This window comes from Lissotriton vulgaris, chromosome 6, assembly GCF_964263255.1.
Source record: "Lissotriton vulgaris chromosome 6, aLisVul1.2, whole genome shotgun sequence".
NCBI lineage: Eukaryota > Metazoa > Chordata > Amphibia > Caudata > Salamandridae > Lissotriton > Lissotriton vulgaris.
Genome location: NC_141694.1, coordinates 1,050,705,644 through 1,050,729,607, shown reverse-complemented (window position 1 = coordinate 1,050,729,607; position 23,964 = coordinate 1,050,705,644). Strand labels below are relative to the sequence as shown.

The 23,964-nt window shown below is 46.7% G+C and overlaps 1 protein-coding gene across 1 annotated transcript in view; it reads right to left on the bottom strand.

Annotated features, from left to right (window-relative positions):
* Positions 1–3,207: 3,207 nt before the first annotated feature.
* Positions 3,208–23,964, bottom strand: part of EGLN1 (egl-9 family hypoxia inducible factor 1) — a 296,297-nt gene continuing 275,540 nt past the window's right edge. The window contains exon 5 of the mRNA XM_086927112.1: positions 3,208–4,542. Within this exon, the coding sequence (XP_086783238.1) occupies positions 4,481–4,542 (62 nt within the window). The 3' untranslated portion in view covers positions 3,208–4,480. The remainder of the gene's footprint in view (positions 4,543–23,964) is intronic.

The following is a 23,964-nucleotide window of genomic DNA, read 5'->3' as shown; positions in this document are numbered from 1 at the left end:
CTATATGAGGCCTTAACTGGGCATATGGATGGGAGGATCGAATATCTTTATAAGCCGACAATATCCTGCTCTCTCTCGCCTCTCCGGCCAAGCCCCTTAATGTGGTAATGGATATCTTTCAGCGCTTCGCTGGCTATAGGATAAACTGGTCTAAATCGGTCCTCTATTTCCTTAGTGGGTGGAGACCTCTACTTCCTCGGGGTTGCCAGCTGAGAGAGGCTGTTGATTGCTTCAAATACTTGGGGATCTGGGTATCAAAAGACCTGACGCGATTTTATGACACCAACCTTCGGCCACCACTAGAGCGCCTCAAATCTGACGTCCAACACTGAAAAGCGCTCCCCCTCACCCTCCTTGGCCGAGCAGCCTAATTCAAGATGATGTCCCTCCCCAGTCTTCCTACACCCTTTCCGGTCAAGGCATCCTACTTTAAAGAGTTGGAGAGTACGGTGCGGGACTTGCTATGGGAGGGTTAATCACCCCGCATAGCCATGCATAAGCTCACACTGCGATGGTTTGATGGTGTCATCGGGCTTCCAGGCATGAAAAGATACTACTGGGCCTCATAGCTTGCTGCCATCAGCCAATGCACATACAGGCGACATGATGACCCAGCATTTCGGATTGATCAATGGCTTCGCCCCAGATGTGGGTTTGAGGGTGCACTATATACAAAATCTCTGAAAAACTTCTTAACCGGCCCGACTAAACACGCGGTGCATGTATGGAATGAAGTCTCTAGAAGCCTGGGTTGGGAGGGTAAACTTACTCGGGCCACGCCCCTTTGGCATTGTGACCAGCTGGGTAGGCTGTCACGCTCCTTGGGGTTCGACAAATGGGATACCATTGGTATCTCCAGAATTGGAGACCTCTTGAAATCCGGTAACGTCCTGTTGTTCGCTCAATTAACACAAGAATATGAGATGGCCGGTACAGAGCAGTTCCAGTATCTTCAAATTAGACACTCACTACTTCAGCTCTTCCTAGGGGTACGGCCCTCCCGGTTTCCTCCCATCTGGAAGACAGGATTTTAGATGGGGATCTGCCGGAAAAGGCCATACCCCTCATATACAAGAAGCTTATAAACAACATGACCAATCCCCTACTACAGCTCAGAGTTAAGTGGGACCACAATGTTGCCGGCGTGAAGGAGGATGAGGAATGGTGAGCCGCGGTGGCTTCTCCCCGTGAGGTTGCTATCTCCTCCAGGCTCCGATTGGTTCAGCTAAAACTCTTTCACAGGATGTATCTATCCGGAACCGCATTGGTTCACATGGGGTACGCCCAGGAAAGTGGGTGTGCTCGACAGTGCGGCCAGGAGGGCACTTTCATCCATACACTTTGGGAATGCGACAATTCAGAGATTCTTGGAGGGGGTGGTATCAATGATGGAGGAAGTAATGGGGCGGCAGATATAGTGCAATATCAAATTGATTTTGTTGAACATATGGGACCCCAATGATCTTCCAGCCAGATAAGAACATGGGTCACAATGGGCTTCATAGTAGCAAAGCGGAATATCCAACGACTGTTGAGGGCTCAGACTTCACCGAGCATTGTGGACCGCGCCAAGGACATGGACTGGTGCATGGTGACAGATACCTATTTATCTCTCCAGGGGCTGCCCGAAAAAATGGTCGCGAATTTGGGGGCCTTGGAACACATTCCGGGGGGAGATTTGTGAACCGCCAGGGGGTTGGAGGCTGTTATTTTTGAATTATGTGTTTTTCTTGATATCGTCTCTGCTGCACTGGGGAGAATTGGTTAATCACGGTTCTACTACAATGTGTTCCAATGACTACATGTGAAATGTGTTTCAGTTATCGAACATGCCGCTTTATTTTCAATATAAAGAGTTAAAAAAAGAAAGAGATTGGGGCTCACAGACCTGGCAGAGTACCAGGCATCACCCTGGACAGCAGAGGGTCGGCTTGGGCGTGCATAAGGCTCCCGTGGCGCACGTCTAACTCCCAACATGATAGAGACGCTCGGAGCCACACTCACGCGGGCAGACGACCGCACTATAATCAAACAAAATTGGCAGGGTGCATAAGGAGCGCAGAAATGCGTTCCCGTTATCATGGGGAAACTGTAGAGAAAATATCAAGTCAATCGCAGCAGTACAAAAACATTTAAACTTTTAGGCTTACCCAAACAAGAGAGAAACAAGAAAGGTGACAACTGGCTGCGAAGAAAGAGGATGGTCAAACAGAGACAAATGACTGTGGATGCATGGCTATGGTCATGAAGGAAGGACTAATAATGTGTTAGATGTTTCTCTGTTCCCTGATGTTCATGGGAAGAGTAGTTTAAATGTTGTAAAATGCCATTTTTTTCTGTATTCATAGTAAAGCGAAAGAAGAAAAGCATAATCTAAGCTTCCGGGTCACGACATAGAATCACAGATCTCTACTCAGCACTTCTCCTCACAATATCCAAAGTATAATTGCCATGTTAATAGGATTGCTTGGCTATATGAATGCTAATGTCACCAGTAAGCAGGACAGGGACATTGGTCTCATTTTCTACATAACTACATGTGGGCTTTTCAGACTTGCCACTCACCTGTGTTTTACAGTTCACAAATTCAGATTAGTTTTTAACTATAAACGTTTATTCTACAAAGCTATTCCAAATGCAACTAGGAATAAAACAACTACCTGGATACTGTAAAATATTTGCAAACTTACAGCCATCGCACCCATCCAAATGCTGTTGTATAGGTTTCAGTTGAAGTGGGTTCAAATGACCTATATATCACTATATGGAATTAAGAGTAGATGCTTTTAGGACATCTTTTTAGTACATACCACTGGCCAACACATTCTGAGAGTTTGGCAAGCTTGTCCAGCCAATGGCCATGCATTTAATGCTTTGAGTGCTGAACCTAAGACATATTGCACCAGTAGACCAGATCCTGCTGACAGACAACATAATTTATGGATTATCCAAGTGATATTTTTTGTTTAATAATTTTCCAAACTCCATTTTCAGTTCAGATGCCACATCTATTTTTGCAATATGTATTGATGCCCAGGAACGGGGAACAAAGGGAGAAAGATAAATATAGCAGTAAAAGAGGACAATCTATTAAGAGAAATCTTCAGACACCTACCTAAACAAATGTACAACAAAAAAATGAGGGAAACAGCCTGAAACCATACCGGTTAGACCTGCAGCTTACTGAAGACTCCTACAGGAACAGACTGCTTTGACTTAACTGTTTATTGTAACCACAAATAGTCATTGCCCATTACACTTCTTTTGCACACTATCGCCTTTGATAAACCTGAATCACAAAGTTGATATTTCAGAGAAAATAATTTGTAAGAGGACACAATAAATAAAAAGTGATAAAATGTTTCCTGTCTTGTACACTCTTAAATCAGACCTTTTCTAAAAAATACTACTGTAAATGTTACATCATTAAATAAACTCGCATTTCAGGACAACCACTGGTAATGGAAACATTTGCTTCTCCTCTGCGACTAACAAGTCTGGCTCGGCAAAATATAAAATTAAATGCTCTGAACCATAAGAGTTCCTTAGATACTAAATTTCAGTTAGTTACAGGAACTCTAGTGTGAACTTAAGCAGAACAAAAACAGATTAAAAAACAATACTATAACCTGCATGTGGAAAAAACTATTTTAAAAGATAGCCTTTAACTGTAATGCCTGATGTTTACCAATGCCTTTAAAGAAGAAACAAGTCACGTAATTGATTTTATAATGGCATCTATTTTTTAAAGCACTTAGAATCTCATCCCTCTAGATTTCATTATATATTACTAGGATTCATCATAAGATTTTTTTCCTCAATTTCAGTCAGCATAAAGTAATACACAGCAGCTATTGTTTTAAGGTTCCAACTAAAAGACAAAACATAGATAAACAATCAGTTGGCAAGTAAAGTGCTCCTTTTTGACTTTAGATGGAAAATGAAATACTAAATTGATGCAGATTGGCATCACAGAATTAAGTCAGTTAGATCGTTCGTCGAAGAAAAGAACAGACCGAAAATCTTATAAAAATAGAGCAATGCGTTTGAGGACAACACTGTATTTTTCTTTCACCAACTTTGAAAAAGTGTACCTTGTCATAAAAAAATTACTTGAATTTCTAATTTTACTACATAGAAAATTGGGAGGGAAATCAGATTCTGTTGAGCAACATTTCAGACAGAAGAATCATGGAAAACGTTAGGCACAGGACTTCTTTCATGTTCGCGTGTGCAGATGTTTCGCTGATAGCGCATATTCTTCACAGAAGGAGTTGCAGCCTGAAAGTCAATCATGAGGAAAAATATCTGTTCGCAGTAAAATTCTCCTGTCGGTAGCAAACTGAATGCAGAGTTCAATTCATAGTGCAGATGGGCCATCTGTTTCATGTAGTCCCATGGATTCACATTCAAAAGCTAACTTAGAAGCTTCAAGGATCAACGGTAAGAATATGTAAAGTATACTGCTGGATAGCAGGACTTAATCTTCTTTTTCAATTCTATCTGAAGGTTTGTTGAGTTCAACCCTCACACCTTTTTCACCTAAGGGAGGAAAAGAAAAAATTGAATTGTGTAGAAAGTCATTTTTAATAACTGTTTTATACCTTTCCTTACTACGTCAGGGAGGAGCATGTGAAACATCGCCCAAGGTACAAAATTGTACAAAACAGGGCGGTTCCAGTAGACAACATTAAAAAACAAAGATGATTGCACAATTATTCACAATATACACAAAGAAATACATACACTAAAGTACTGAGGGATGTTGTTTAATCACACCCTCGTTTCAGCAAATATATGAAATAATACTTTTAGGATTGCATTAACATTGTGCCCAGAAAGGAGGAGGGGGGTAGTGGGTAAAAGTATATGATTTGGTGAAGGATGAAGTGGTGTGAACAGTTCAGAAGAGTGGTGCAGTCACACAATTCACAGTTGACGTCCAATATGCTTATTATTTAGCCACATAAGATGTTTAATAGTTGTTGGCCTAGCCCATGCAATGAACAACAGCAAAAATAGTCTGTTTGTGGGCTGGTAGGGATAAGAATGTCGACGTTTCGAGCCCTGTACAGCGTAGGTTGATTTCCACCTTACTATGGGGTCTTCCTCAGGACTCAGACGTAGGAGGTGAGTGTTGTGGGGCACCTAGGGTAAATGAAATTAAAGTAAATGGGCGAAGTTCTAAAAATGGAAACTTCCGTCCATGCCGCGCGGTCTTGAAGTGTTCAACCAGTGGTGCTCCCGGGACATCGCATCTTATTCTGCTGCAGTGTTGCAGGATTCGTGCCTTGATTTTTTGCTGGGTCTGACCTACATAGATAAGCCCACAAATGCGGACAATGCAAAGCCTGTAAGATGACTGTACAGACCAAGCGATTTGTATACAAACATGGCATCGATTTAAAGTCATTGACAAACTGCAACACCAATAACGTGATCTACTGCATTACATGCCCCTGTGGGCTTATCTATGTAGGTCAGACCCAGCAAAAAATCAAGGCGCCAATCCTGCAACACTGCAGCAGAATAAGATGCGATGTCCAGGGAGCACCACTGGTTGAACACTTCAAAACCGAGAGGCATGGACAGGAAGATCTCCAATGGATTGTGCTGGAGAAGGTGACCCTTTTAATATGGTCTACTGGGACCGCCCTTTTTTGTACTATTGAATACCCAGGTTCAAGTACCATTGGGTTTACCTTACATGTAACAAGGTACAGAATTATTCACTGTGCCACAGAGAAATAATAGTGGACCAAAACATACAAAAAATAACTGAATCTTGTAGTACAAAAGACATACAAGTACAAATTCTCAATCACAACAATAAATATCACAATGGGCCTTCCTGGCTCAATTAACACCCAAGATGACACACATTAACAGGCATTTACAATGCAAGAGGTCTTGGGTTAATTAAGTTTGAGCTATTGGCATTGCTAAATATTGCAATACCAACTGCAACAAAAGTCTATAAATTGTAGGCCAAAAAATGTGTATTTATTTTTGTAGCAATAGTGGCATGCTGCGCTTTAGATGAATATGTTTTGAAGTAAAGTGCGCCATACTGCGATTGCTGTGCAGTGACGTATAGTGGTGTGTGCCTGGTGAAAGTGTGCACTGACGGCTGGAGGAGTGTGCCTGCTGAAAACGTGAACCGCCTACATCACCACTCAACCCCCACCGCGTACAGCACCACTCAACCCGCAACGCCTACAGCACCACTCAACCCGCAACGTCTACAGCACCACTCAACCCGCAACGCCTACAGCACCACTCAACCCGCAACGCCTACAGCACCACTCAACCCGCAACGCCTACAGCACCACTCAACCCGCAACGCCTACAGCACCACTCAACCCGCAACGCCTACAGCACCACTCAACCCACAACGCCTACAGCACCACTCAACCCACAACGCCTACAGCACCACTCAACCCACAACGCCTACAGCACCCTGTTTTATGACTGTGCGTGCCTCTCTGGCACTGAGGCAGATTGTTGTTTTGTGTCTGCCTTTCTGTCTCCCCCCTCTTCCATGACACTTTGATCCTGCCTGCCTGTGACTTTCTTTCTATATTCCGGACTCTTCTCTGTGTGCCTTTGTCTGCCCCTGCCTGTGTCGCTGAGTCAGATTGTTGTTGTGTGTCTGACTTTCTGTCTTCCTGCCTCTTCTATTGCACTGTGACCCTGCCTGCGTCAGATTCACATTGTTTTGTGGTCAGCGTGTCTGTGCCTCTGACTTGGATTGTTGGTGTCAGTCTGTCCATCTTCCTGTCTCCTCTCTGACTGTCACCTATGTTACTCAGTTGGATAGCTTCTGTGTGCACCTGCCTGTGTTACTGGCACGGAGTGTTGGTCTTCCAGTGCCTCTACACACAGAGGGAGCGTGTCACCTAAGATTGTTTCTGTATGTTGCTGGCAGGCAGTCAGTCTATCCAGGGGAACAAAAGTTCGAAGTAGAGCCAGGGAGGGGGCAGAGTGGCTCGAGTGAAAAGACAGAGAGAAGGTGGCGAGCTGCTGCTGAGCACCGTGCTTCTCAGCCAACTGAAGAGGCTGAAGCTGGGAGGGTGGGGGGGGGGGAGAGATACTCTACCCTGCTGCAGTGTCTGCTGGCAGATGCTGGGAGGGGGAGCCCGGCCTGGAGAGCTGCAGTCCCCTTGGCCCCCTGCGCCTCCGCTCTCCGTGCCTGCTTCACAGCTGTGGTGAGGAATGTTCTTATCTGTTAAAATAATCAAGCAGATAAAAGTTCTTCACCATAGTCGTAAAACAGGCCACGGTGTCCGGAGGGGCTGTCTAAAAAGCGGACAGGGTGGCACCCAAAACCCCTCTTTTCCAATGGGAAGCCAGGGTTTACCATGAACGCTGACGCTACCCAATGAAAAAGGGGGCGAGGCGGACAGTACCCTTTTTACAAACAATATCTCTCGAAGAGGCATGGCCTGAGCAGCTTCGCTGCTCAAGCCCACGCCTCTCCAAGACCTAAAAACGACTGTTCTCACAGGCAAAGAGACCGGGTTAATTTAGCTATATAGTCTTGTCAAAAATCAAAAAACTAATTAGGAGCAGCAACAAGGCTACAAGTTAAAATGTAGTGCAAACCCATGGCATAAAGAGCTTGCCATACACAAGTCTCTAGAGTGTGTCAGAAAGCAACAGAAAAAGGAAATAACTAATATGCATGTGGAAACTGTCCAGCATGTACTATCTGAAACTCTGCCCATTTCCACCTTTTACATCTCTCAGGAGCCGACAGTACTCACAATGTGGAAATTACCAACACAAATTCTGATATACTTATAGATACCATGCTGAAAGAAGCTATATAAAAGGACATAGGTCAGATGCTCTAAGGTAGCTTAGTTAACACAGTGGTCCAAACTTGACAGTTGAACTGCCACTGATCAGAATATGTGCCAGAAAACAGGACTTTAAAAATATGAATGATAGAAGTTTGATAACAGACTGCGGTTTACACTGGTTTCCATTGTGATCAATATCAAGATTGTTCCACTATAAAGCAGCCGCAACTCCTGATAATGCAACACAGTTCGAACAGCCAGAACAACAAGCAACAAAGCCAACGGGAAAGGCTTTTTTATATTTTTTATAATGAAAATACCTTTTCTTTGATTGGTAAATCTTTACGTGCGATTATGCGTACTAGTGAGTTAGAGAATGTGTCAAGGGGTGGATGCATGAATGCCTGAATGGTCTTACCATTGTTCTGCAACAAAGCTCTCTCTGGGTACACCCTCTTATTCCTACTTAACATTGTCAATACCTCTATCCCTCTCTCTCAAGGAATCTTTCCAGAAGCTCTCAAGACAGCAGTTCCTCCCAAGATTTATAGTTTTTTTTTTAATCATACACCAGACCCTGATGGCCTTGCCAACTACCGACCCACCACTCATGAACCATTCATCAACAAGATCGTTGAAAAAGCAGCCTATGTCAACTTCAAGATCACATCAAGGCTAACCATCTCCGGCATGACGGTCAGTCTGGCTACAGATCACGCTGGCAGAGTGGGCTAAAGAACGGTGATGGATTAAACCCAGATCTTTTGACTGGGTGTGAGTGTTTGATTGATTCAGATGCTCCGTCCATCACCACCCCCTTTTGTACTGCTTTTGGCCGCCATAAGTGTGGCAGGGTATGCTCAGACGTGAGTCCCTTGCCACTGGATTCAAGCAAGCCAGGCTGAAGACGGCTGGAATGCCAGAAACCGGTCCTCGGAAGCTTGTTTCCGGTCCAGGGAAGACATGGCTTGGCAGTTCGGGCTGGACTGTTTCCATGAGGCATAGGGTCAGACTGATTTGCATACAGCCATGTCTGAACTGGGGTGGCAGAGTGGGCTAAAGAACGGTGATGGATTAAACCCAGATCTTTTGACTGGGTGTGAGTGTTTGATTGATTCAGATGCTCCGTCCATCACCACCCCCTTTTGTACTACAGATCACGCTGCAGCACAGAAAGGGCTACCTTACAATAATAAACAACTGTACTTGAAAGTCTCCTCTGCTTCAGACATCCAAAGCCTCAAACACTGCTTGCACATCATCCAAATCTGGATATCTAGCATCTACCTGAAGCTCAACCCAACTGAGACAGAATTACAGGTACTAGCTGTGGAGAGCAGCTGAGGCTTATCCAGGAGGGTGTAAAGCAGATGCAATTACCACAGTAGTCAGTCAGAGAGGCTCGTACACAGGAAAGAACCACACCAGTGTTAGCAAAATTAAGTATTATTTATTAAACCACTCAACACTACCCTACTTGGTATATCCCCTACCCCGAGATATGATTACACAACAAATATACCATAAAAACAGTTAAGTAGCACATACAAACAGGGACCCAGGGAGAGGCGCATATACTAAAAAAATGGAAAGCGAACAGGGTACCTAACCGAGGCTACCACCCAAGGATCTGTAGGACAGGGGAAGCTCGGACCACCAAAGGCAAGTTAATAGGATTGCCTAGGCGCCTGTATGCAGAGGCAATACCCTGGGTCAGTGTCCATAGGATAACATGGGATGTCATGGTTAGGATATTTTGGATTCAGGACCCTTCACAGAGGACCCTGAAGAAATCTGTTAGGACAAGGGAGGTTTGAGAGTATCCCCACTGTAGGAAAGTAGGATCTTTCTGACATACTTACCCCCACTTTTTGACTGGTGTCTGCGTGTATTAACTGTAGTACACTGGGATCCTGCTAATCCGGACCCCAGTGTCTCTGCTCTCTCGCCTCACTTCATTGGTATGTACTTTGTACATCCCACAATTGGTATGCTTGTGTAAGCCCCTAGTATATGGTAACTATGGGCACTGGTATACTAGGAATCTCCCAAGGGTTGGAGTAATGTATTATGCCTCCCATGGGAACCCATGTAAACTGTGTCTGCAAGTCTGCCATAGCAGCCTGCATGAAATAGTGCATGCACTTTTCACTTTAGATTGAAAGTTTTTCTTATATCCCGGTCACTGCACTTAAAAGCTGTAAGTCACCCCTACGGTAGGCCTTACAGCCCACAGACAAGGTGCATGGTTCCAAAAGTGAGGGTGCCTCAGCACGAGCAGAGACACCCCTACAAACCCCAGAGTCCATTCTCTGGGCTTTTTAAGTGCAGAGAAGCCATTTTAAGGTATGTAGTGGACACTGGCCAAGTCGAGAGTCCAACTACATAATGGCTTCACCGAACCAGGTCATGTTTGGTATTAAAAATGTTGGAATCATGCCACTACACTGATTCTGTTGCTAGATGCATGAACCCATATACTGGGGGCTCCTTGGAGAACCCCCCTCCCCATGTCTACCTGTGTAGTAGTGTAGGGTCCGCGTGCAAGCCAGTGCTGTTGTGGACCCCAGACATGGTTCTGCCCTCCTGCTGCTGAGTTTAACTTGGGCAAGGCAAGGCAGAACAAAGGATTTCCTGCAGAGGAGAGTATCCACCACTCCTTTAGAACAAGCATTTACAATGCAATGGTCTTGTCTTTGTTAAAGTTAGAGCTATTGGCATTGCTCATGACATTATTTTGTTTTTAAAACATAAATAAATGGCATTGTCATTTACAATGCCAATAGCTTAATCTCTCGCAAATGCGAGACCTATTGCATTTGCACACACACACACAGAGCCACACGCACCCAGGCACACCCAGAGCCACACACACACACACAGAGCCACACACACACACAGAGCCACACACACACACAGAGCCACACACAGAGCCACACGCATACACAGAGCCACACACATACACAGAGCCACACGCATACACAGAGCCACACACAGAGCCACACACACACACAGAGCCACACACAGAGACACACACACACACAGAGCCACACACAGAGCCACACACACACAGCCCAACACACAGAGACACACACACAGAGCCACGCACACACACACAGAGCCACACACCCACACAGAGCCACACACCCACACAGAGCCACACACCCACACAGAGCCACACAGAGCCACACACACAGAGAGCCACACACATACACAGAGCCACACACACACACACAGAGCCACACACAGAGAGCTCTCTGCCTAGTAACGCCCTAGGGAACAGAGGCAAGAAAAAACGATCACAAGCAGGGGACAGAGGCAAGAAAAGCCGATCACAAGCAGGGAACAGAGGCAAGAAAAAACGATGACCAGCAGAGAACAGAGGCAAGAAAAAACTAAACGATGACAAGCAGAGAACAGAGGCAAGAAAAAACGATGAAAAGCAGGGAACAGAGGCAAGAAAAACTATGACAAGCAGGGAACAGAGGCAAGAAAAAACGATGACAAGCAGAGAACAGGCAAGAAAAAACGATCACAAGCAGGGGACAAGCAGGGAACAGATTCAAGAAAAAACGATGACGAGCAGAGAACAGAGGCAAGAAAAAACGATGACAAAGTAGGGAACAGAGGCAAGAAAAAACGATGACAAGCAGGGAACAGAGGCAAGAAAAAACGATCATAAGCAGGGGACAAGCATGGAACAGAGGCAAGAAAAAACGATGACAAGCTGAGAATAGAGGCAAGAAAAAACAATGACAAGCAGAGAACTGCATAACTTAGTGATTCACAAGCAAGATGACAACCAGCGACTAGCAAAGAAACGTAATGTGACCATTGTAATTCACAGTGGTGTGCTTGTGCATCGTGATAAATACTACAAAATATTAGAGGCAAACACGTAACAATGTAGGGAACCGCCTACTGGACCCAACTACACACACACACGTGCACCGAGGACACACCTTGGAGATCTGCTCCAGGGCGGACGCCGCGTCGCAGTAGCTCGGCCGCTGCAGGTACTCCAGGTTCCTCCGGCGGCTGCTCAGCCCCAGAGGCGGCCCGCTGCTCTCCCGCTCGAAAAGCACCACCATAGTGGGAGCGCGGGACTGCTCTTCAGAGCCTGGGCGGTGTGCAGGCGGCTCGGGCTGGGCTGGCAGCGGTGGCTGGGCTGGCGCTGCTGGTCCTCATGCTGCTCTCGGCCGGGGAAGGGGGGAGGAGGAGCCGGTGGAAGGCGGGTGCATGCAGCGGGGAAAGCCTTCTCTGCTCTCAGCTGGGAAAGGGGGGAGGAGGAGCTGGCAGAAGGCGGGCGCATGCAGCAGGGGTAGCCTTCTCTGCTCTCGGCGGGGGAAGGGGGAAGGAGGAGCCGGCGGAAGTCGGGCGCATGCAGCTCACAGAGGCACTCGCGCAAATTAAATATTTAACTAAAACATTAAGTCGCGGGGTAGGCACCCGCATAAATTAAATAATGAAAGGAGCGGGGTGGAGCCCGAGGAGTGTGGAGAAAAAGAAACAAGCAAAATGGTAGCAGCAGCTGCGGATAAGCCCCGTCCTTTTCTGACTGGGGGGCTTGTTTTTTGTTGAGTGACTGAAGACGTCACGGAGAGAAAGGACAGCAAAAAACACGCCCCTCAATCCGAAACGGACGGGGCTTAAAGTTGCAGACAAAGCTCTTCTCCAATGGCTGGCCGCCGTTTAGGAAGCCAGCCAATGGCGAATAGCTAGCTCGTTTACCTCCCTACAAGAAAACAAAATCTTATCAGCGAGACTGCTGAAGCGCAGCCTACGCTAGCCGAGACCTAAAAAGGTGACTTAGGCGAGGGTGGGGGTGCTTCCGAGCGTCTCCAGACTGCTTTGAAGGGCACATTTGGTACCCTCCTTACATAAACCAGTTTCTGCCAGTCCAGGAGCCCTTGGCTCTCGCTCTGGTGCTAAACTACACAAAGGAAAGGGGAGTGACCACCCACCGGTCTGTCCAGCTCCCCCCCAGATGCCACTGGATTCTGCCATATTAAATCTTAGATGTGCAGAGGCCCCTGGGAGCATCTGACTGGTTAGGCCTGTAGAGAGTAAAGTCATTGACTCCCCCCGCCCCCCCACCCAGATAGGTAGGTCACAGCAGAAGACATTCATCCCCTTTCCTGGATTACTTAAGGGCTCCCTTGTGGGTGGGTGCTTGGATTCGTCCAGACTTTGCCTTCATGTCCCGACTACGTTCCTCGGAATTTCTGCCTCAACGCTCTTCTGCTGTTGGCCATCTAACTGCTGCTGCACCGAGCCAGGAACCAAGTCAAAGAGAGCTTCTGGTAGGAAGACTCCTTCGGCAACTTTGTCTCTATGCTGTTCCAGGTTCTGCAACATCTGTGGCTGTACATCCTCCTGAGTCTCCCACAACTCGGTCTGCATCAAAATAGATAGAATAAATCTTCCTTGGAGTGAAGGAGGCACTCCACTGCATCTGCAGGCACCTCGACAATGTCGACCGGCTTGTGGATCCTGCTGTCCAACAGAAACCTTCTGGTTCTACAGCACAGGTAGTTTGTTGGCTCCCCAGAGGCCTGGCCAGTTCATTCTGCCACTTGGGCAACTGTAATCCCTCTGCAGCCGACCTGAACCGCTTTCCTGTGAACCATGTCTGTCAGCTGTTGCCAAGGCTTGTTGACTCTTCACTGAACATCTTCAAGATCCAAGAAGCCCCAGCCCTCCAGCATTGCAGAGCTCCAAGCACAACGTAATGCCTACATCCTCTGAATCGTGAGCTTTCTTCTTTGTTCTGATTCTTCCCTGCGACTCCCTGTGCCTGCTGCCAGAGGGTCCTCAAGGGGGCTCGCATTATTCCTGCTGGATTTCCTGCGTGCTGGCACCGACTTACCCTTGCTAGGTTAGACCTACTGAACTTGCTGGTCTGCATACAAGCATCTTTACCTTCGACTAGTGTGACTGCCAAGGATTGTTGGTGGTCAGGCCTGCCACTGACCCTCCTACATTCATCATCCGTCATGGGACAGCTTGTGGATGGCTCCTGTGCACCTGAATTGTAGCCTGGGCTCCACAGATGCTTCATCGAGACCAGCGTGAGTCAGCAAGAATCTCTGACCAGGGGTGGCATTGTGCTCCTGCTCTGTTTTAAGAATCAACGTTTGGATCCATCCTGGTCCACGAGTCGCTGTAGCTGCCGGACTTCCAAGATCCTCCTTTGGCGTGAACGGGCGGTTCTGACACCACTTCATCCCTATGCACAGGGTTCCCTGGTGTAGATATCCTGGTTCCCTGGGTATCGACAGGTAGGGTGGCTCTCTAACCTTCCCTGATCCAATTGGAGCTTTGGTGTCCTTTTGCACCTGGGCTCCCCGGTGTAGATATCCTTGTTCCCTGGGTATCCATGGGTAGGGTGGCTCTCTAACCTTCCCTGATCCAATTGGTGCTTTGGGGTCCTTTCTAAAGGGTCCTGAAACAAGAAAATGCCAACCGCGACTTACTCTGTCTTCTTAAGGACGTTTGACCCGGTGTAACCACTGCGCACCTGGGTGCCTTGGGACCCTAGCTACTCACCTTTGGTCGCCCTCTGCTTCTCCTGGGCTTCTCCATCCTTGGAGAACAGTCTCATTTTGGTACCTACGTGACATGCCACTTATAGTATACGGTTTTCCCCCATGTGTTTTTCTATGCTACGTATCTGCTTTTGAAGTGCTTCTGATGTGTATTTGATATCTCCCGGTAGGAAATATACCAAGTTAGATATTAGTGTTATGATTATAAATACTACTGTATTATTGTAAACACTTCTGTGTTTCTTTCTTGTGTGAAGTCTTAATGGCTAACCATGTGGTTAAAGCACAGCTTTACACCCTTCTGAATAAGCCTTAGCTGCTCTCCATGGCTAACCATTGAGAGCTTTGGTTATCAGGGACCTTAACACTATCACTAAGGGTTGTGTGGACCCAGTGCACAGTGCCTCACCATAGGTGGACATTATATACTGAGCCAGCCTCCTACACTGGTGTACACCTGTAAGTTCCTGGTATATGGTACTAAGGTTCTCAGAGCATTGATACACAGGGGTCATCCATGGGCTGCAGCATACATTATGCCACCCATAGCAGCCCATGGAAACTGTCTGAAGAGCTGCTATCGCAGTCTGCAAAAAATGATGCATGCATCTTTCACGTTAGAAATAAGGTTTTCCTTATATCCAAGTCACTGCACTTTAGACCTATAAGTGATCCTTTAGGTAGGATTTGCAGCCCACAGGCAGGGTGCATGGTTTAAAGTGTGTGGGTACACCTGCAAACACCAGACTTCTTTCTCTGGACTTTGTAGGTGCGGGGAAGCCATTTTAAGGTCTATAGTGGACACTAGCAACTCAAGATGTTCAACTACGTAATGGTTTCTTCAAACCTGGTCATGTTTGGTATCAAACATGTTGGGATCATGCAACTACACCACTTTCCAGTGCTCGTTGCAGGATACCATGTACTAGGGGGCTCCTCATAGGACTCCCACCCCCACTCCTCACCCATACCTACTTGTGTAGCCTTGCAGGGTCAGCCTGCCAGTTCTTCCTGCTGCCGACCTCACATTGTTCTGCCCCTCCCCCATTGAGCTTAGCTCAGGCAGGGGAAGGCAGAAGAAAGGATTTCCTGTAGAGCAGAGGTGTGACCACCTCGCCTTTGCAAGTAGGTAGGGTAAGGGTACTTGCGAGCACCTCCAGGCTGCATTGAAGGGCACATTTGGTGCCCTCCTTGCATAAAGCTATTTCCACCAGCTCTTGTCCTGTCTGGAACTACAGAAAGGACAGGGGAGTGAGCAACCCCTGTCCAGCTCTTTCCCTGAGAGGTGCCCAGAGCTCCTCCAAGTGGCCGCTTGATTCTGCCATCCTGAATCTTGGCTCCTGAGAATATCTGACTGATTAGGTCCGCAGAGTAACATCCTTGACCCCCTCTAATAGGTGGGTCACTGCCAGTGTCCTTCCCCCTTTTAGGGTTACTTAAGGGCTCCCCTGAGGAACTACATCTTGAAGAACCAACTGTCGTCTTAAGACCGTCTAAAGACTCTTCTGCTGTTGGACACTGGAACTCTGCTACTTGATCAAGCCAGGATCCTAGACCACACTGCTCCCGGTAGGAAAACTCCTAATGCCACTTCAACTCCATGCTCTTCCAAGTTTCAGCAACTCTGTGGCCGTGCAACCGTCATGGGACAGCTCGTGGACGGCACCTGTGCTCCTTTCTGCATCGTCGCCTGGGCTCCTCAGCTGCTTCATTAAGACCTTTGTACAACAGCAAGTACCTCCAACAAGTGGTGGAACCATGCTCCTGCTCCTCCTGGACATCTCCGGGTGGTTTTTACTCTGTCCCCTCTGCTTTCAGGTACTTGTCATCCAGAATCCACGTTTGGGTTCCACCGACCTGGTCAACAAGTCGCTGTAGCCGACGGACTTCCCAGTTCCTCCATTGACATCAACGTGCGGTTCCAACGCCACTTCAAACATAGGCTCCCTGGTGTAGATATACTGGTTCCTTGGGTGTCCACAGGTAGGGGTGGCTCTTTAACCTTCCTTGATCCAATTGGTTTCCTCTGGGTCCTTATCGAAGGGTCCTGAAACAGTAAAATACCACCCACAACTTTCTCTGTGTAATCCTATGGATATTTGACCCAATGTAACACCTCTGCACCCGGGCAGCCCTAGCTACTTACCTTTGGTGGCTCCGTGCTTGCCCTGGCTTCTTCATCCTTGGGTATCAGTCTTGTTTGGTTGCTCAAGTCACATTCCATGTTTTTAGTACATGGTTTTGTCCACCCATAGGGGCCCATGTGTTTTCCTATGCTTAATTACCAGTTTTAAAGTATTTATGTGTATTGATATCTCTGGGTAGAAGACATACCAAGTAGATCTTAGTGTTGGGTTTAATAAATACATAAGTATTTTTCAAACACTGGTTTGGTTATTTCTTGTGTGTAAGCTTTCCGATTGACTATTGTGGTAAATGCACACACTTTCCACCCTGTTGGTTAAGCATTATCTGCTCTCCACAGCTACCCATTCAGAGCTTTATCAGGGACACCACTTCAACTATCGCTAAGGGTTCCCTGAACTCAGTGCAGAGTGCTTCACTAATAGGTGTATCCCATATACTGAGCTATCATCCTACACTAACCATGTCCAACAGGGGCACTTTCCAACAACAAATAATAAAAAAAAAACTAATTTTATTTTAATGGGAAGGTTGAATCACTTCTACCTTACATTGAGGCCACTCATTGTACATACAACATTACTGTTCATGTGTATGCCCTGCTTCCAGAAATCAATCTGAGGATACAAAGTTTTTTGCCTCCAATTTCAAATTCCTAAACATTTACAGAACTTATTAACATTTTCCACTTCACGTTTTGTTTATATACATTAATAAATCTGTTAATGTAATATAACTTTTAAGGCAGTTGTGGGACACCTGGGTAGGCTCTGCAGACTCCCAGGGGTTCCCCGGGCCATCAGTTAAGAACCACTGGTCTATTCCATCACTACAGCCAGTTCATGCAAGAATTATCAGATCCACATAACCAGTGAGATAACAAATATAAATTAAAAGTCATGTGCCGCCTCATCTAACCAAGGATACGTAGACCGTCACCTTGGTGTTGGAGTGTTGGGAACAAAATCAACTGCAGAGATCCTAGCTAGACGTAGCTTACACTTCACTGACAGCAAAGGGCTATGTGAAAAACAAATGCTGCATAGTCAGCCTCTTTCAAATGTAACATGTATTTAAAAAAAGTTACATTGCATTCACTTTATATCAGAACGCTCATGCAACCTGTGTTTCTCAGTGGTGTATGTCTTTCGGTTAACTTCTTTTCAAGATGGCTGACTGGTTGAAATCTAGGATCGGAAAGGTGCTCTTTGCAATCTTACACACTTGACTGTACTATCTAGAAGTTGGCCATATTTGATCTACAGAAATAGTCAGTATACAACAGGGGGGGACTTAATAGGACAATATTTATGGGGGTCCAGTGTACGTGTCCCAAGGAGCAATAAACAATTATTGTACAAAGTTCCCCAAGGAATGATGTTCGGTTAGTTAGAGGGGTCTCACTCTCTCTAGAAGAATGTGTAGAAATTTGTAAAGGAACCAGTCCCTTATCGGAACTTAGGACGCCTCACAACTAATTAGCTTGACGACAGCTGTCATCTCGCCAGATGGTTGTCTCGTCTCATCATCAGCTTCCTGCTCCAACGTCAAGCCGGCGCTGCAATGCCTGACGGGTAGCACAGAATGCTACACTTTTATGGAGTTCTTTTGTTCCTGGCCGTTAGTTGAGTGCGTGTGAGGGGCCTAAGTGGTGAAGTAGTGAGCATGCAAAAGTGTATTTAAAAAAGGTAAGTTAGTCTACTAAGAAAACTTTATTAGTGTAGCTAACTGCCTTATTAAAAATTGAGTGAAGGGAGGGGTACCGGGGCTCAACAGCAATGTAGATTGGCCACGTTCAAACCCTCACCTATGTTGGTCAACATGTTTCATGCCCTATAGGCAATTCTTGAGGACCTAACGATGCTCATAAACTCATGCAGAGCCCGGTGTGGGCTAAGAATAGTGCAATATACAACCTGAGGGATCAGTCACCATGGCAGGAACGGTCCTGCGTGGAGATCAGACCTGAAAGGAAATTAACCCAGTCAAAAGAATTGTTTAAGACCACATACAATTTGTTTAATGCGGGTCAAGGTTGTATGTAACGACCAAACCCTGAGCGTGGGCTATCGTCTCAAATTGGTCGTGTGAAAAGACTAAGAGGGAGAGAGAGAGACACACACACATCAAAAAATTGCCGGACATCTATTTATGCGTGTATGGAGACGCATTGTGTCTGTATTCTGTACTTAACCTAAAAACCTGCTCCAATTTCGTCAGTCAGGTTTGGTTGGTTAGTGCATAAAGGAAGGAGCTATGAATGCCCAACAGAACAGCGATGAAGAGAGGGTGTGGAAGAAAGAAATCTTACCCTCAATCCCTAGAATTAGTCTCCACAGACTGTTCTTGTGGGACCTTAGCGTCAGGTTATGTACCTGTAAATGGAAGAAGAGAATAGTGGGCCATGTGGCAACCCGGGGTAGTAAGGAACAGACCAGCTGCCCGTCTGTGGTCTCATCCCACCACCCGGCGGCGCCCATGAGACATACCACTCCAGTAGGCAGCAGCGCCAGAACAGACGCCGCAGGTGTCCCACGGGTCTCAACCTAGTCACACTGTGCCCCTAGAATGCTTCGCACTCCATCCCCCTTGTGGTGGCAACTCCGTAGTCCTCAATAGGGTAGATGGGATCACGATGATCCCCGTGGGGCCCCGTGGTGGCTGATAACCCTAAGGCCCCACGCGCGTCCGAACTGCCCCACCGACCCAGTAGAGAGCAGTCTCCCGGCACCCCTTCGTGGAGGGACAAAAACCCAGACGGCCTCGCTGGAGGGTCCGAGAATGTCGTGATAGTCAGTCCCATGGCACGGTGACAACACCTCACCTGTTCGGCGGAAGGTCGCGGCTTCTGAACACCTACCCCCACAATACGACGTGGCTCGGCACGTAGAACAGCTGGCACTGAACGGTGCTTACTGCCGCTGTTAAATACGGTCCCGCGAGGCCGTTGTTTGTGGGCGTGTCTGAGGCTTCGTTGCTAGGCGACCTGGCCAAACTAAGTCAGGAGATGCTTGTAGGAGGGAGCAACTTTACGGCGGACCGCCGTAGTGGCGCGCCATGTTTGAATGGAGTATGGAATGAGGGGAAGATTGGAAACTGACTTGATGGGATTCATTGTCGTATGCTTGGATCGAAGGATTATTATGTTGTGTTGGAATGGTCGATCCAGGCATAGCCTCATTAACCTGGGAGTTGGTGTAGCGCTGGCCAAAATATCCTGTGACTTCCTAATCAGTGCTATGTAACATTTGAAATGGGTAGGGGACCAGGGTGACAGCAGTCAAAGTAACGGCTGACCGGACCAAACAATAGCCCAATGTTGTGAGATTGGCGGCACAAAGCGGGTGACTATACTCGGGGAGTCTCCCATATCAGCGCCATCTTGCAATGGTGTAATGGTGTAACGAACGATTACCCCTCAAGATGATCTAATAAGGGGGTCGGGTTCCGGTGGTGGTAGTGCTCCCCATTGAACTTTGGGATGACCCCAGGCGGATGAACTATCTGGCCAGCATATTCCATGGGATCGAGTCATTTATTCCCTGGGTATCAAGTTGTAAGCGATGTACCCATCTTTGTTCAATTCTGTACAGGGCCTGTTGGCTAATCGAGGGGTGACATTCCAACACGATCCATTGTATGCTTTCTGCAGTGTGGCCTTCTTGTTTGCAGTGTTCATACAAGCGTGTATGTGTCTTGTTGCAGCGGATGTTGCTATTATGTTCCATAATGCGTACATTGACAATACGCATCGTCATCCCAATGTATTTAAGCCCACAAGGGCAGATGAGCATGTAAATACATTTACTGCTATTACAGTTCGTATGCTTGTTGAGATGCCATGTGAAGGTCTCAGTTAGTGTAACCGATTTATCTTGTTTGGACTGGGGACAGACAACGCAATTACCACACCGGTAATGTCCCACAACTGGGGGTAGTTCCCATAGGGTGTTCACGGGACGAGTACTCGTTTTCTTGGGGCGGGTGTGTATCAAGGTATCCTTTAGATTGGTTGTTCTTTTGAAAGCGAAGCGAGGTCGAGGGAAGTCCAGACCCGCTGAATTGAGGATCTCCCAATGAGAGTTCACAGTTTTTTTAATGAACGTAGAGTTCTTGGTGTAAGAAGTTACACATGTAATGATATCCTCTGTCTCCTTTGTATGTGTCTCTAGGAGAGATTCTCTGTTGTTGTTGAGTGCTCTCTTCACCGATTGTTTCAGTAATCTGGTAGGGTACCCCCTATCCCGAAGTTTATGTTGTAGGGTATTTGCCTCCCGTTTGTAGTCGGTGACTGTACTACAGTTTCTGCGGACCCTCAGGAATTGGCCGAACGGCAAATTGTCCCTCAAAGCCCTGGTGTGGTGGCTGTTATAGAGGAGGAGGCTGTTTCTGTCGGTCTCTTTTTTGTAGAGAGTTGTTGTGATTTCTGTGGGTCCTAACAGGATTGTCAAGCCCAGGAAGGGTAGTGAGTGTTCAGACATAGTCCCTGTGAATTTTAAGAATGGATCCTGGAGGTTAATCCATGTACAGAAGGCATCACAACTCGCCCGGTCACCTTTCCAGAAAATCAGGATATCGTCGATATAGCGACGCCATAGGGTCAGGTGTTCTAGGAAGGGATTATGGTCAGGGGAGTAGATGAAGTGTTTTTCAAAAGTGGCCATGTATATGCATGCCAGGCTCGGTGCGAAAGTCGATCCCATTGATGTTCCACGGATCTGATGGTATAGTTGTGACTCGTATTTAAAGAAGTTCTCCGTCAGGGCTATGTTAGCCAGTGCCATGATGAAAGAGATCGGGTGGGAGATGACCATTCTTCAGACCTCAAAGTTGTCTCAACTGCCTCTAAAGTAGCCTGTTGGGGGATGTTCATGTACAAGGCTTCAACATCCAATGTTAGGAGGATGTCGACATCTTCTCTGCCATCCACATCGTTGATCAGGCGGAGGACGTCCCTAGTGTCCTGTAGATAGGAAGGGATTTTCTTCACCACAGGTTGCAAAAAGACGTCGCAAAATTGGGACAGTGGTTCCAGTAGTGATCCTATCCCGGAGACGATAGGTCTCCCAGGGACAGGGGTGACACCCTTATGGATTTTTTGCAATGTGTAGAAGTAGGGTGTGACGGGTTCCGTTGTGATGAGGAAGTCCGCTTCTTTCTTGGTTATCCATTCATTCGTTTCTCCCTCAATCACCAGACTCATGATGGTGGTAGTCAAGCGTTTCGTTGGATCCACGGTGAGGGGTCTATAGTGGGTGTTATTGGATAACTGCCGTCTGCATTCTTGGTCATAATCGTCATAATTCTGGATGACCGTGGCTCCCCCCTTATCTGCCTGTTTGATGACAATTGTTTCGTCATTGCCCAAGGTGATGGACGCTTGTCTCTCAGCTTTCGACAAGTTGTGGAACTGGTTAATGTGAGGTTTGTCCTTGAGGCTGGCTAGGACTGCTCGCTCAAATGTAAGGACCTCTGGAGGGACCATCCCATCTGTTGGTGTAAAAGTGGAAGGTTTCCTTAATCCAGTATCTTGACTCATTGGTTCCGGTTTATCGTCAAAGAAAGCACGTAAGCGTATCTTTCTGAACAGTTGTCTGATTTCAATCATTTCTTGAAAGTTGTCCGGGGTAGGTGTAGGGACAAACCCCAATCCTTTTTCTAAAACGCTCTTTTCTGTTGAGGACAGGACTTTTGTTGAGAGGTTGACTATTAGACTCTTCTCCCTCTGGTCGTGGTGCTCCTGGTTTCCATCATGTTCTGCGGTGTGGGCTGATCTTGCCATTGTACCCCTTTCTGTCCGCCTCGCTTTCGCCCTCTTCCTCTGCCCCAACCTCTGCCTTGAAAAGGTGGCGGGTTCAAAGGGTAAAATTGCAGAGGACCCTGTGGGTAGAAGGCGTACGGCCAGGGTGGAGTCATCTGTGGAGGGCCATGGAGTATGGGTCCTTGTTGGTAGCATTGTTGCCAGTTTGGTCGTTGTGGGAACCGGTTATTTTTTGGGTTGTAGCTCCCACTGGAGTCGCTACTCGTAGAGCTTCGTCTATTGTTGGCATCCGTGCTGCCGTCTGAAGAGTAGTTCGTTCTTTTGCAACCGTCCTTTAAATAAGGGTATACCTTTTCGTTCTTTTGCTTTTGTAACCGTCCTTTAAATAAGGGTATACCTTCTCTTTCTCAAATTTCGAAATATCTTTTTGGAGTTTTGCAGTTTTCTGTTTCAGAAGGTATTCATGGTGGTCTGCCATTTCCTGATTTATTTCAGCTAGTTTGGTGGTAAAAGCAGCTTTGTTGTTTTTGTTGACAGCACTCTTCATTGTAGCTTCTATGGCTGCAATTTTTTCTAATAAGGCGTCTGATAGTCGTTTAGCAGTTTGTGTTATGAGGAAAAGTAAATCTTTGGTACATTTCCAGGATACCTGGCACCAGTCAACCTTGAATTGTTTGTCTTCTAAGAAGAGTCTTGGAACAATGTTCACAACCAGTCCCTGTGGTGCTATATTGCTCCTGAGGTATTCTGTCATCATTATACCGTGTATGGTAATCCTGATCAGTTCTTTCTTCACCTCAGTAAGAGACACCCAATCGTCATTAGAGGTGCCTGGTGTGGAGGTTGTCGGTGTATTGAGTAGTGATGGTGCTGTTCTTAGGGCTTCGGCGATGGTTTCCTCATCGAAGCTAAGTCAAGGTACATCTTCCATGTTTGTTGGAGGGTGGCCGGGTCTGGGGATATATGCTAACCAAGAGAGTTCAAGCCGTACCTGTGGCCTTCTCAATTATAGCGGTTAGGTGGTGGGCCAAACCAGTGAAGTAGTGTCACTGTTAATAACCTCAGAGTCCCGTGGGGGGGAACCCACGTAAAGTAAGTATACAACAGGGGGGGACTTAATAGGACAATATTTATGGGGGTCCAGTGTACGTGTCCCAAGGAGCAATAAACAATAATTGTACAAAGTTCCCCAAGGAATGATGTTCGGTTAGTTAGAGGGGTCTCACTCTCTCTAGAAGAATGTGTAGAAATTTGTAAGGGAAACAGTCCCTTATCGGAACTTAGGATGCCTCACACAACTAATTAGCTTGACGACAGCTGTCATCTCGCCAGATGGTTGTCTCGTCTCATCATCGGCTTCCTGCTCCAACGTCAAGCCGGCGCTGCAATGCCTGACGGGTAGCACAGAATGCTACACTTTTATGGAGTTCTTTTGTTCCTGGCCGTTAGTTGAGTGCGTGTGAGGGGCCTAAGTGGTGAAGTAGTGAGCGTGCAAAAGTGTATTTAAAAAAGGTAAGTTAGTCTACTAAGAAAACTTTATTAGTGTAGATAACTGCCTTATTGAAAATTGAGTGAAGGGAGGGGTACCGGGGCTCAACAGCAATGTAGATTGGCCACGTTCAACCCTCACCTATGTTCTGGTCAACATGTTTCATGCCCTATAGGCAATTCTTCAGGACCTAACGATGCTCATAAACTCATGCAG